Here is a 12,686-nt window from a genome sequence, read left to right on the forward strand (position 1 = left end):
AGAAAATAAGTTATCTAATATTTATAAAGCATAATATTTGAGTGAAGTAAATTTTTCCTATGTGCTTACTTGAAGGCTTAAACTAGATCCTTTAGCTGTGTCATAGCCAATACAGCGGTGAACTAAAATTGCCTTTCTTCTAAACATTGTAGGACTTGTGCTCTTAGTCCTCTGGTCATGGATAAAGACATATAATAGAACTGTTTTTTAACTGTTCTTGATAATCTGAGGGATAAGTAATGGGATAGGAGCTTGGAAATCTGGATCTACCAGAAATTTGACAACCTGGGTTGCATAATTCATAAGACAAATATATCTGTTTCCTGTGGCAGGAAGCTTAGAGCATCATGGAAAGAAACTGTGACTGGGAAGACCCTTTTCCAAACGAGGTCACATATACAGATACCGGGGGTTAGGACTTCAACATCTCTTTTTGGGGGACACAGTTCAACTCCTAACACATACTTTCAGATCAAGGAACCTCTATACTGCCCTTGCTTTAGTCGTTACGCTATATTAAATACATTCACCACCCACCTGGCTGATACCCTTCCTATATAAAATGTCTGTAAGTAGGAGGCTTCAGGTTATGTAAAACCAATTAAGTCATGACTGTAAATCCTGCAGTGAGATCAGTTAACATATTTTAGCTCTATTTTGGATTGAGAGCAGTTAGAACTAAGTATCCAGGCTATTGACAGTAAGAGAATCCCAGTATGATGTAGGTATTGCACATCCTTAGGAAAAAGTACAGCCTCATGATATTTTGATAACGATGGAAACAACACCTTTGTAAAATGGTAGAAACTTAAAGAATTGTGCAGCCAAGCAAATCTTGTTATAGGCTTGCTTACTGGCTTTTAAAAGTGGGAGAGTTGGAGGTAGTTATGGTTTCCATGGTATATTCTGCCAGCGATGGCTGTGTTTGAGCATCTGCCACGGAGAGCCAGCGGTCTGTGCCAAGTTCCGCCTTACCCTCACCTAGTCTCCCCTCGGAGAGCAGCGCCCTGGGTCGTGCTGCTGATTGATTCTCACGGCAGCTTCTGATTGATTCTCACGGCAGCTTCCCAGGAGGAGTGACGTCCAGGCTTACAGAGGTGGAACCTGAGTTTCCAGGAGGCAAAAATATCCCCGAGGTCTCAGGTGTAGGTGGTGCCAGGTCTGTCATGCAGTGTCCCCCATGGTCAGCCTCCTGAAACCCAGTAGCTTGTCACTACTGTTGGATATTTTACATCCAAAGCCTCTCAGCCTCATTCAGGGATTGGAAATAAAACATTAAGTAACTGTTGGGGGAATGGTAACGGGGATCTGGAAGATCTCAGATTCAGTGTTATTCCTCTGCTTGGAAGAGTTATTAGAGTTGTGTTTGGATATTCTCATTTTCTCCCTTGCTTATGAGGTAGGATTGCTCTTTCTTGTCCCCTGTGAAGGTAGGTATGGCCATGTGGCTTGTTTTGTCTAAAGCAGTGATTCCCAAAGTGGGTGCTACCGCCCCCTGATGGGCGCTGCAGCGATCCAGGGGGGGGCGGTGATGGCCACAGGTGCATTTGTTTTAACTTTTTTGTATTACCTTTCTATTCTGAGTTCAATAAATAGTTTCATAATTTCAAACTTCAATGTTTCTAATTTACACCTTTCTTTACTATATTTTATGAAAACGGTAGAAACATTAATACATATATATTTTTGTTTAATTGCTATTAAAATTTTAAAAAAATTAATTTCCAGGGGGCACTGAGTAATATTTTTTCTGGAGAGGGGGCGGTAGGCCAAATAAGTTTGGGAACCACTGGTCTAAAGGAATAGTAGCGGAAGTAACCCCTGGGTCCTTCCGGCAGAGGTTCCTATAGCAGGTGTGAAATGCAGATTGTCCCAGCACAAGTGGGTGTGTGGGGGGGGTAGGGGCGGGAGGAGCCTCCCTCTGCCTGGCCCCAGGTCCCTGAGCGACTGTGGTGAGCAAAGCCCCTGCCAGCTCAGCCTGGATGAGGAGATGAGCAGAATGTGCAGCAAAGAGACTCTGGTTGTGTTAAGCCCCTGAGATTTTGGAACTCTGTATCTGCTGCATATTCTAGTTCAGCGGTTCTCAACCTGTGGGTCACGACCCCTTTGGGAGTCGAACGACCCTTTCACAGGGGTCGCCTAAGACCATCGGAAAACACATATATAATTACATATTGTTTTTGTGATTAATCACTATGCTTTAATTAATCACTATGCTTTAATTATGTTCAATTTGTAACAATGAAATTGGGGGTCACCACAACATGAGGAACTGTATTAAAGGGTCACGGCATTAGGAAGGTTGAGAACCACTGTGTTAGTTCACTGTGGCTGATTCAACAAATTAAAGAACATAACATGCAAAGTGGAAGTTCACCGAGAGTTTCCAGTAGAGACATTCTTGCAGGAGACTCTCTTACCATGTCTAAAATATTAAAACGAAAAGCCCGGAGAACAGCTTTGCTGCATGAAAGTGTGGAAGCCAGAGCAGTATTAAATTCCCGGGATGGTTGGATAACCATCTCATTCTGTGACATTATTTTTGTCCTTCTATATTGCAAACGTTGGTCCACCAAGAAATGTTTGTTCATTGTTCTTGCACTAAAGAAAATAATGTGACAGGTAAGGAAGGAGGAGGAAATTGGTGGTTGGGAAACCAGAGGACACAGGGAACAGTGACACCTTTATCCAGGCAGCACCGAGAGAACAATAACGGTTTTACTCTTAATTTCTGTTGCAAGAGGAGCGTGCGTTAAAGACAGTTCTTCTATTACATTTAGTATCTTGTTTCTAGCCTGGAGTTGCAGGCATAACCCGGCTTTAAATTCTGCTTTGCCTTGCAGTTACTCTGTTGAGTGTGTGAAAAGTCTTTGTTTATTCATGATGGCTTGCACTTATATCTCACTCTACAGACAATAAACTCCATTTTTAACGATCAAAGCCACGGTTTTAGAAACTGAGAGCTGTTGCAACTTGACAAGGGAAATTTTCCTACATTTCCCCTAGAGTTGGAATAAGATAAATGACAATGGATACTGAGGAGTTTATTAGATTTCAGGAAATTTGTAAGATTCAGAATATTGGTGATCTGCCATATATTTACACTGCCTAGTTTAATCTTCGACCCAACATCAACTTTCATTTGATATCCCATTTGTTATATTACTATTTAAACATTTCTCTGACATAAACTTCATTGAGATAAAAGGAGGCATTGTCTCTTAAACTAGGGTCAAACAGTGTCACACCGTTTATTATTAGGAGTACTAATAATTGCAAAATTTTTATGCTTTTAGCATAGGAATAATAATTTTCCAGTATTTGGGTCTTTTAAGATGTAACATGTATGAGGTCATTTTTGTCATTTTAATATTCTTCTCGAGAATATCGTAACTAATATCAACTATAGAGATGATCTAGTTCAGGAATCCTTGTTTCCTTGGAAGGGAATCTTCTTCAAACATTACCTGACGTGGCATTCAGAATGCAATGCAGATTCCTAAAACATTAAATTTTATCATTTCAAACGTACTTACTATTGGGTCCATTGGTGAGGGGGAAACTACTCTTTTGAACAACAAAAAGACTTCATTTAAAGGGGCCTTGGCCTTCACTTTGTATTTTGTTTCGTGTGGCAAGTATTTGAATTACATGGTAAGTGGCTGCAAGTGGTAACAGTTTTTATGGGTGTGTTTTACAAGGTGCACTCTTAATCCTTAGGAAACTCCAGTTTTGTAGGACCACAGAAAGTTAATGTAGTAGCACAGGTTAATGAAATGTAAAACTGGTGAGCTTGAGTGTTGTTTTTTAAATCTAGCTTTACGGTAGTTAACAAAAAAAATTACAGAATCCCCAAATTGCATAGAATAACATTTGAAAACTACTAATTATGCTCTATGTAACAGTATCTCTAGTATAGTTTCTGGTTGTACTATTTATTTTTTTAGAAAAATTGTCGAATATTGGAGAAAATGTGAAAATATCTCCCATTGAAAAGAGTTAGGTTAGCATGACTTAAATACTTATTAAAAAATAAGGTATGTACTGGAAGTTGCAGAAATTTTTTTTAAATTTCCATTTTACACAATAGTAAGAATGATTGCTAGCTCAGCTCACAAATCATTTATCCCATAAGTGACTTAAGTAATAATATTTTGCTATCTTTTGATTATATATGCACTTTTAAATTAGCTTGGCATTCTATTTGTGTTTTGTTTTGTTTTTAAATTCTCATCAAGGGATGTGTTTATTGACTTTAGAGAGAGAAAGGAAGGGGGAGAGAGATATCAATTGATTATAGGCACCCCGACCAGGGGTGGAACTCCCAACCTAGGTATGTGCCCTGACCGGGAATTGAACCCACAACCTTTTGGTGTGTGGGACAATGCTCCAACTAAATGAGCCACCTGGCGAGGGCTAGCTTGGCATTCTAAAGATCCTCATGGCTATTTCAGTGGGCTTTTTAAAACTCTGATTTGTAGCCCAGGATTGGAAACTTTCCACTCCCACTGTGTGGTAGCTAAGGAGAGTGAGGTCTTTTTATTCCCTGGTTGGAGAATTTTTATCCATGTACGAACACAACTACTGTCTCCTCTTTGAAGAAGAATCATAGATCCCAGTGTTTGAAAGGAATTCTGAAGGTGGCCTACTTTGGTTCTGTGCTTTTACGTACATGGTTTTGTAAAGCTGTGCAAAGAGGAAACTTTCCAAAAGCAAACACATTTGGCACTCCTTTAGCAAGCTGGATATTTAAAGGAACCCGTGGCAAATACTTTTGCAAGACAAATGCTCCTCTAAGGTGGCATCTGGGTAGTGGGAAAGCTCCTGGGGCTTTATTATTATTTTTAAAATATATTTTTGTTGATTTCAAAGAGGAAGGGAGAAGAAGAGAGATAGAAACATTAATGATGAGAACCATTGATCGGCTGGCTCCTATACGCCCCCTCCGAAGGATTGAGCCTGCAACCCTGGCATGTGCCCTGACCAGGAATCAAACCGTGACCTCCTGGCCCATAAGTGACACTCAGCCACTGAGCCACGCCCACCTAGCAGCTCCTGGAGTTTTAAAAAGCCTTTGGAACTCTGCTGCATTCCCCCCACTGATGACAGTAATTAGCGCAATGGGTCCTCCTTGAGGACAATGCCCAGTCTCTAAGCAGCCAGTGGCCTCAGTCCCCCTGTGATCCACTCGGTGGTGCCAGGCATTCCTCTGTGGACTGGCAGGCATCTCAGACTGCCACCAGCTTCATATTAAATTCGGCACAATGACTATAGGCTGTTTGGCACCAAAGTTAAATTGAGAACTACAAATGAGAGCGTTATCACCAGTGATTTCTCATGCCACTTCCAGCTGACGAGTCTAGGAAACAAGCCTAGCACGAGGATTGCTTGTGGGTTTGTATGTGGAATTACATAAGCAGTTGTTGTGCGTCAAAAATTGACGCGGAGGGTTGCTGTGAGGTCTGAGGGTGGTCCCTGTAAAGTATAGGAGCATGGCATGGAGTGTGTAGTAGTTGCTGTACTAATTCTTAGTCATTTTTAATATTATTATTGTTTTGAAGTCTTATTATGCCTAGGAAAGTGTTACCAGAAACAGTCAATAAAGAGGAGTAAAGACATTCTGGTTCCTAACGCCCTTTCTCTGTCCTGCCCTGTGCCCTCTGCAGAATGTGATAAGCTGCGGCGGGATGGCTACCGGAGCTCTCAGTACTACTCCCAGGGACCCACCTTCGCCAGCTCCGGTCCACCCAGCGATGAGTATCAAGATGAGGATGATGAAACAAATCAGAAGGTAAGGCTTCTAAATTCAACATGGGGTCCCAGAACAGAAAAAGGATGTAAGTGGGAAAACTGGTGAAATTAGAACAAAGTGTGTGTGCTTTTTAGTTTAATAGTATTATCCCAAGTAAACTACTTAGTTTTGATAACTGTGCCGTGGTTTTGCAGCACATCAACATTAAGGGAGACTGGGTAAGGGTACACAAGGAATTCTCAATACTATCTTTTAAGTTTTCTCGAAAGCTAAAATTAGCCTGGAAAAAAAATAGTTCCTGATCCAAAGAAGTTATTAAAGGAGCATAATCAATATATTTGTGCATTTTGAATACTCTCTTTTGGGTAAAAGAAATAAAGAATCTTATTTCTGTTGTTTTGCTTTTTTCATGTGACCAAGAACCTAGTGAGATGACAAAGAAGAGCTCTAAGTATAGCAGCAAAAAGCCATTGTTTCACAAGTGGGCAGGGCTCTTAGGTGGATCCAGCATGGGCAGTGCTTCTACTTAATATGATAGCGCTGGGCAATTCGCTTTCATGATGCTGTTTCGTATCTGCATTCCTTTTTCTCACGCCATCCTCTGTGATATGTGCAAACTACTTAAGACAAATATATCTCTCAGCACTAAATAGACACGAAAGAATAAAAATGTATGGAGATTTTTTAACTTACATAGTTTTATTTTTCATTTTATTAAGGAATGTTGACTGACACAAATTACCTAAACAAATAAGGTTTGATGAACAGGGTTTGCTTTAAAAACCATTTTAAATTAACTTAAGAAATTTCAGTGGAATTTAGGTCAATACATCAAAGTCTTATTGTTTGGAGAACATTATTTAGAATTTATTATCCTCTCTCAAATAAGTAACATCAGAGAAAAAAAGTAGATAACAGTTGTTCAAAAATAGAAAATTACCACCTTAAATTTTTGGTTTTCTAATGAAGATTGGAAACAGGTTTTTATTACAGAATTAGAGGCCCAGTGCACGAATTCATGCACCAGTGGGGTCCCGCAGCCTGGCCTGCAGGATTGGCCAAAATCGGCTCTCCAACATCCCCTAAGGGGTCCCAGATTGCGAGAGGGCACAGGCCAGGCCGACGGACCCCACCGGTGCATGATCAGGGCTGGGGAGGGATACAGGAGGTTGGCCAGCCGGAGAAGAACCACAGGAGGGCTCCAGGGCGTGTCTGACCAGACCCCAATAGCAAGCTAACCTACCGATCGGAGTGTCTACCCCCTACTGGTCATGCACATCATAGCAACTGGTCGACTATCTGCCCCTGATGGTCAGTGCAAGTCATAGCAAGTGGTTGAGCGGCCTTAGCATATCATTAGCATATTATGCTTTGATTGGTTGAACGGCTGACCAATCAACCAGACACTTAGCATATTAGGCTTTTATTATATAGGATGTCTTTCCTATTTCTATAAAGGTGTTTAGACATATTAGGTTAATCCTTTGAAACTATAAAATACACTAAGAAAGTTTCTTACTATAATAGGAAAGCAGTTATTTCAAAGTTGATCTGGTCTTTAATTTTAAAAGCCTATTTTTTTTCTCTGTTGATATAAGTAAGAAAAATAAAAAAATCAGAAGATGAATTATATCATGAGGGTGTTGTTTTGATTTAAAATTTTTTACAGGTTCATTGAAGTATAATTGACAAATAAAATTGTATCTAGTATGATGATTTGACAAAAGTATACTTTATGAAATGATCATCACACTTAGGTTAATGAACACATCCACCCCTCACATAGTTACCGTGTGTGTGTGTGTGTGTGTGTGTGTGTGTGTGTGTGAGAGAGAGAGAGAGAGAGAGAGAGAGAGAGAGAGAGAGAGAGAGAGATGAGAGCGCTGAAGGTCTATTCTCTTAGCAAATTTCAAGTACACAGCACAGTATTATGTACTGGAGTCACCATGCTGTACATTAGATCCCAAGGAGCTTGCTCATCGCAGACTGAAGGCCCGTACCCTTTGATCAGCATCTGTCCATCTCCTTCACCTGTGAGATTTTACTTTATTTTTTTTTTTTTACCTGTGAGATTTTAAAAATCTAGATATACTTTTAGCCTTTCTGTGGTGCTCAGGGAAGGGGAGCATTTAGTTTACAGTGGGACCCGGAGAGACAGGTGGTTTCTGGGTGCAGCCTAGTGAGTATGCAGAGTCCCCGGTGGCAAATCGGCATTCCAAGACCACATTCTAAGATCTTCCTGGGAAATGGAAGGGTAGTTTCTAAGTTCTCACACAGCTGTTTAGTTCCCAGATGCTCACACCTGAGAGAAGTTCAGTCTCTGTGAACGAGTTTCTACTCTTACGTGCATTGCCACGGACCCCTCCAAGCAGCCTCTCCCAGACGTGTGAGAGTGTGGACAGGTCATTGGCCCTTAGAAAACAAGGCTCCTGTCCTGTTGGAAATAAGTCAGGGATAATGATTACACACACAAACACGCGCACGCACACACGACATGGCATGTCCTAGTAAGCATAAGAAGTACCTTATTCTATCATTTCTCGGCAATTTAACATCTGATATGGATTTTTTGAGCAGGGAGATGGAATAGGAGCTTGCTCCATCCACAAATTTCAAGCCTTAGCTCTTCCACTTGTTTGTACCTCGCTCTCCCTCTCCCTTCCTCTCTAAAATCAACAAAAACATATTTTTTAAAAAGAATAAGATCTATATGAAAAAATTCAAATACTATAGAAGACCACAAATAAAATTTGAATAAATGAAAAAACATATGCTCTGAGATTAGAGGACTCAATATCAAAAAGCTCTCAAATCTGCCCATGTTAATTTATAACATTAACACAATACCAATAACAACTTGAGCAGTTGGTTTGTTTTGGTTTGGAGTTATTTGGGGGGTGGAAGGAGGAGGGAGGGACTGAAGAGGCTGATCTGAGGTTCATACCTGGACAAGCTGTGCAACTGAAGAGCAGTGAGGAAGGAAGAGTGGCCATGTGCTGACCCATGGAGTCAGGAATTACTCCAGTGTGGCCTCTGAATGTACAGACGAGTAGGACCAAACATTAAAAACAGTATGTAAAGTTCAGAAATAGACCCTAGTCTGCATGGGATTTAGTACATGATCAAGTTGGCACTTGAAATCAGGTGGGAATCCAGTAACTATAAAGGGCTCCCAGCCAGCAGTTTATGGTCTCCATGTTAAGACCAAGGCCCCTAACTACAACTCATGTTCTTAGTAGTGGCTCTAACAGTTGGGGTCATTGTTAAGTACAGAGTCTGTAGAAGTCAGATTGGAGGGAAAATTCTATTGGGAAAACCCTTCTTTGTATTTCCTAGATAGGCATGGGGATGGAGATGAAAGGTGAGACCAGTGGACTGTCTGTAGAAGGGACACATGAGTTAAATGTTAGGCTACAGATGCTCTGACATCAAAAGCGGTGCTTAGAACAAAAGCATTACTCGCATTCAACAAATACTAAGCATTTGTTATGTGTTTAGGACAGAAGCCCTATCCTAAAATGAGAGTTGCTAATAAGGTGAAGGTTAAGAACATATAAGTTAGAACAGAGAACCTAGAAGACATCTGTTCTGGTTATTTATTCTGGATAATTATTTTAGAATAATAAATGCAAAGCATTTGCCAAGTAAACCTCAAGTTTATGGTATGAAGAAAGGTATTTTGCTAATGATATCCATATATATCTTTCAAAGTGGTGATGTAGTGTGACAAGAAAAAATTGTTTGAAGTGTTTTCAACTATGTATGTTCTGTACATCATCTAAATATTAAACATGCTGCATGAAAAATGCTGTCTCAAAGGGATGTAGGAATCCACAAAATACTTTTTATTCATCCACAAAATCAGAGAGTAAATCATTACTTTAGTGTTGTTCTAGTCTTGACATTTCTGTTCTGTTCTTTCAGTTGTCATTGTGTGCCAGGTACTACTAAAGAGGTTATTCAGGTATTTGAAGGAAGTTCAGCTATAGATGCCAAAATACATCCTGAGTTGATAGGGCATTTCTCCAACTGCCATTGTCGGAGGTTATATTTGATGATATGTTCACCGAGTCACAGAAATGTTCATAGAGGCCCCATTGTCTCAGCAGAAAGCATGTCAGTCACGAGTTACTCAATCTCTTGTGTAAAATTCACCCCCAAACAGATAAATGAGGCTGGATTATGGCAATAAACAGTTGGCTTTAATAGTATTGATAGAAACTGAAGTTTTCTTTCCTATTTCCTGTTATTCTTTGAACTGGCATCTCGGGGTCTGTTTTAGCCTTCCATGATAAGAGATATTTGAATCAAAGGAGGACTTTGAAGAATACAAAGGATAGCAGCCTTGCTCTGTGACTGCAAATGCTGGAGGCTTACATAACATGATGCCTGAGAGTGCTGGTCTGGGCCAGCTTTCCCACCTGTCCGTGGGGGCGGTCTTAGCTAAATTGCTCGTGAGCTTCAGTTTCCTCAACTGTAAAGAGTTATAAACCACATGTTCTGGTTTTCTCAGGACAACCCTGGTTTACAACTGCTGTCCTGTGTAATTATTAATAGCACCACCTTCACGCTCAAAGGCAGTCAATAAAAGAATAGATCAACCAGAGGACTTGTATGCATGCATATAAGCCTAACCAATAGACACAGACACCAGGGGGGTGAGGGCATGAGTGCGGGGGGTGGGGGGGAGAGTGGGGGGATAAGGACACATATGTAATACCTTATTAATAAAGAAAAAAAAGAATGGATAAATAAATGTGATATTAGAATGCAGTGTGTACCCCAGTGAAACCAGTGAATTGCAGGCTTACAACAATATGCATGTGTCTTAGAAACATAATAACAAGTAAATAAGTAACAGTGCAAAGAGCATGATACCATTTTTATAAAAGTCCAAATAAATATAAACATCTAATTTAGGCATATTTATACACACTTATAAAAAAAAAGGAAGGGAATGATTAACACACAGTTCAGGAGAGTGGTTACCTCTGGGGAAGCAGGGAGGAGCATGGAGGTGGATGCAATTACTGGTGATATTGTGAGCGTGGGTTGGGTAGCGAGTTCTTAAATATTCATTATGTTGTACTATATACTTTGGATCTATGATTTTCTCTAATCAAAAGATCATTAAAATAAGAAATTACTATATCAGTTAAAATGTCTACTCTAATTACCTATTTTCATTATTTTGAGGATAAGAACACTTAATATGGGATAGTTTAAATCCAAACTATTTTAATTCAGTACGTGGGGTACGTGGTAAGAAAGTTTAGAGTCCTTAAAGGTCTAGATTTTGTGATAAAGGGACTAATATGCTGAATAAGAGAGAAGGAACAATTAGTTACTTAATAACGTGGGTATGAAAACCACCTCCCAGCCAGATCATGGAGTTGCTGGGAGGGCCATGAACTGTGCTTTTGTGTGGATCCATGTCCACCACACCTGGTCTTCTGTGTTGTTGAGGTTGGGTCCGGGATGGGGGAAGGAAAAGGAGAGAACAATTGTAAGTCAGGATCTCTTGGGTCTGAGTAGAAGCAACATGTAGCCAAGAAAGACTACAATGGTTTTGGCACCTTATAAAACTATCTAGAATCTTCAAAACCAAGAGTCAACCCAAAAGAGATATAATTTTTGGAGTAAAATCACCAAAGACTAAAAGGACTAGAATGTACGTTGGTGTCCTCTTCAATAGTGTCCTATGTTGTTTCATCGGTTCAATGTCTATTCTTATGTAATACTTGCTAAGTGAATACTAGATTTAGCTGTTTATATTTTCCAATTTTTAAAAGCATAGCAGATTTTTTTTTAACAAGTCTGGGGTAATCTGTGTTTCACAATTACGCCTACTTTTTGGTAACTTGGCCATTTGCCAAAGAGACTGTACGTCAGGCTTTACTGTCCATCTGGTGGGAGGCTGCCTGGTTTCCAGCAGGACTTGGTGGGCTCTGAAATGCAGGTCTGCCAGCATCCAGAATCTACACAACCACCACTGGGAGCAGGTGATCTCCCTGTTTGAATTAAGTAATTTGACACGAGGAATAGTGGTTTCTTAAGTTTTATTGGTGACTCTACGTTCCTTCCAGGACCAGATTATGGGCTATTGGTGAACATTATTGACCAATTAACAGCTTTAAAAACTGCATTTAAGTTCTGAAAGCAAGGCAACTTCAAACTCAGTGTTTAAAAAAGTAATTCACCCTATACTGAGGGTTTCCATTCCACTTGCCCACTTTTGAACTTTCCAGAAGTAAAGTTATTTTAGGCCACTTTCTTATTTGTAAAGTGAGGCTGGTGCTGTGAAAATTAAATGAGATACCAATTCCTTTATAGCCCGTAACCCATGAAAGCCATGTAGAAATCAGTTACTAGATGGTGGTCCCTTTTTTATTTCTATTTTTTAAAACTATTTTTATTGATTTCAGAGAGGAAGGGAGAGGGAGAGAGAGATAAAAACATCAATAATGAGAGAGAATCATTGATTGGCTGCTTCCTGTATGCCTCCTACTGGAGATCGAGCCCGTAACCCCAGTATGTACCCTTGAACAGAATCGAACCCAGGACCCTTCAGTTCATAGTTTTGATGCTCTATTCACTGAGCCAAACTGTACAAAGAGCTATTTCAAAATTCTGACGTAACTCTCTTACAGTTCTGATTTAAAGGCTCCCAGAACTTACATTCTCATGGGAGAGACAAGATAAGTAACTAAAATATGTGTATACTGGTGATATGTGTGTATTAAAGAGAAGCTTAGAAAGCAGAAAAGGGGATATAAAATCTTGGGAAGGAGTTAAATTTTTAGGTAGGGTGAACAGCTAAGACCTCGACAGGAAGGGGACTCTTGACTAAACTAAGCACCTGAAGAATAAGAAGGTTATACTTGTGTGGATGTCTGAGGGAAGGACATTTCAAGTGGTGGGAGCAACAAGTACA

At 40.1% G+C, this 12,686-nt stretch overlaps 1 protein-coding gene across 2 annotated transcripts in view; it reads left to right on the forward strand.

Moving 5' to 3' along the window:
• NHSL1 (NHS like 1) overlaps positions 1-12,686 on the forward strand; it is a 116,948-nt gene that overhangs the window by 80,268 nt on the left and 23,994 nt on the right. For both annotated transcript variants that reach the window (XM_006084418.3, XM_014451870.2), the window contains exon 3: positions 5,667-5,791. In XM_006084418.3, coding sequence (XP_006084480.1) covers positions 5,667-5,791 — 125 coding nt within the window. The remainder of the gene's footprint in view (positions 1-5,666; positions 5,792-12,686) is intronic.

This window comes from Myotis lucifugus, unplaced genomic scaffold (assembly GCF_000147115.1).
Source record: "Myotis lucifugus unplaced genomic scaffold, Myoluc2.0 scaffold_11, whole genome shotgun sequence".
NCBI lineage: Eukaryota > Metazoa > Chordata > Mammalia > Chiroptera > Vespertilionidae > Myotis > Myotis lucifugus.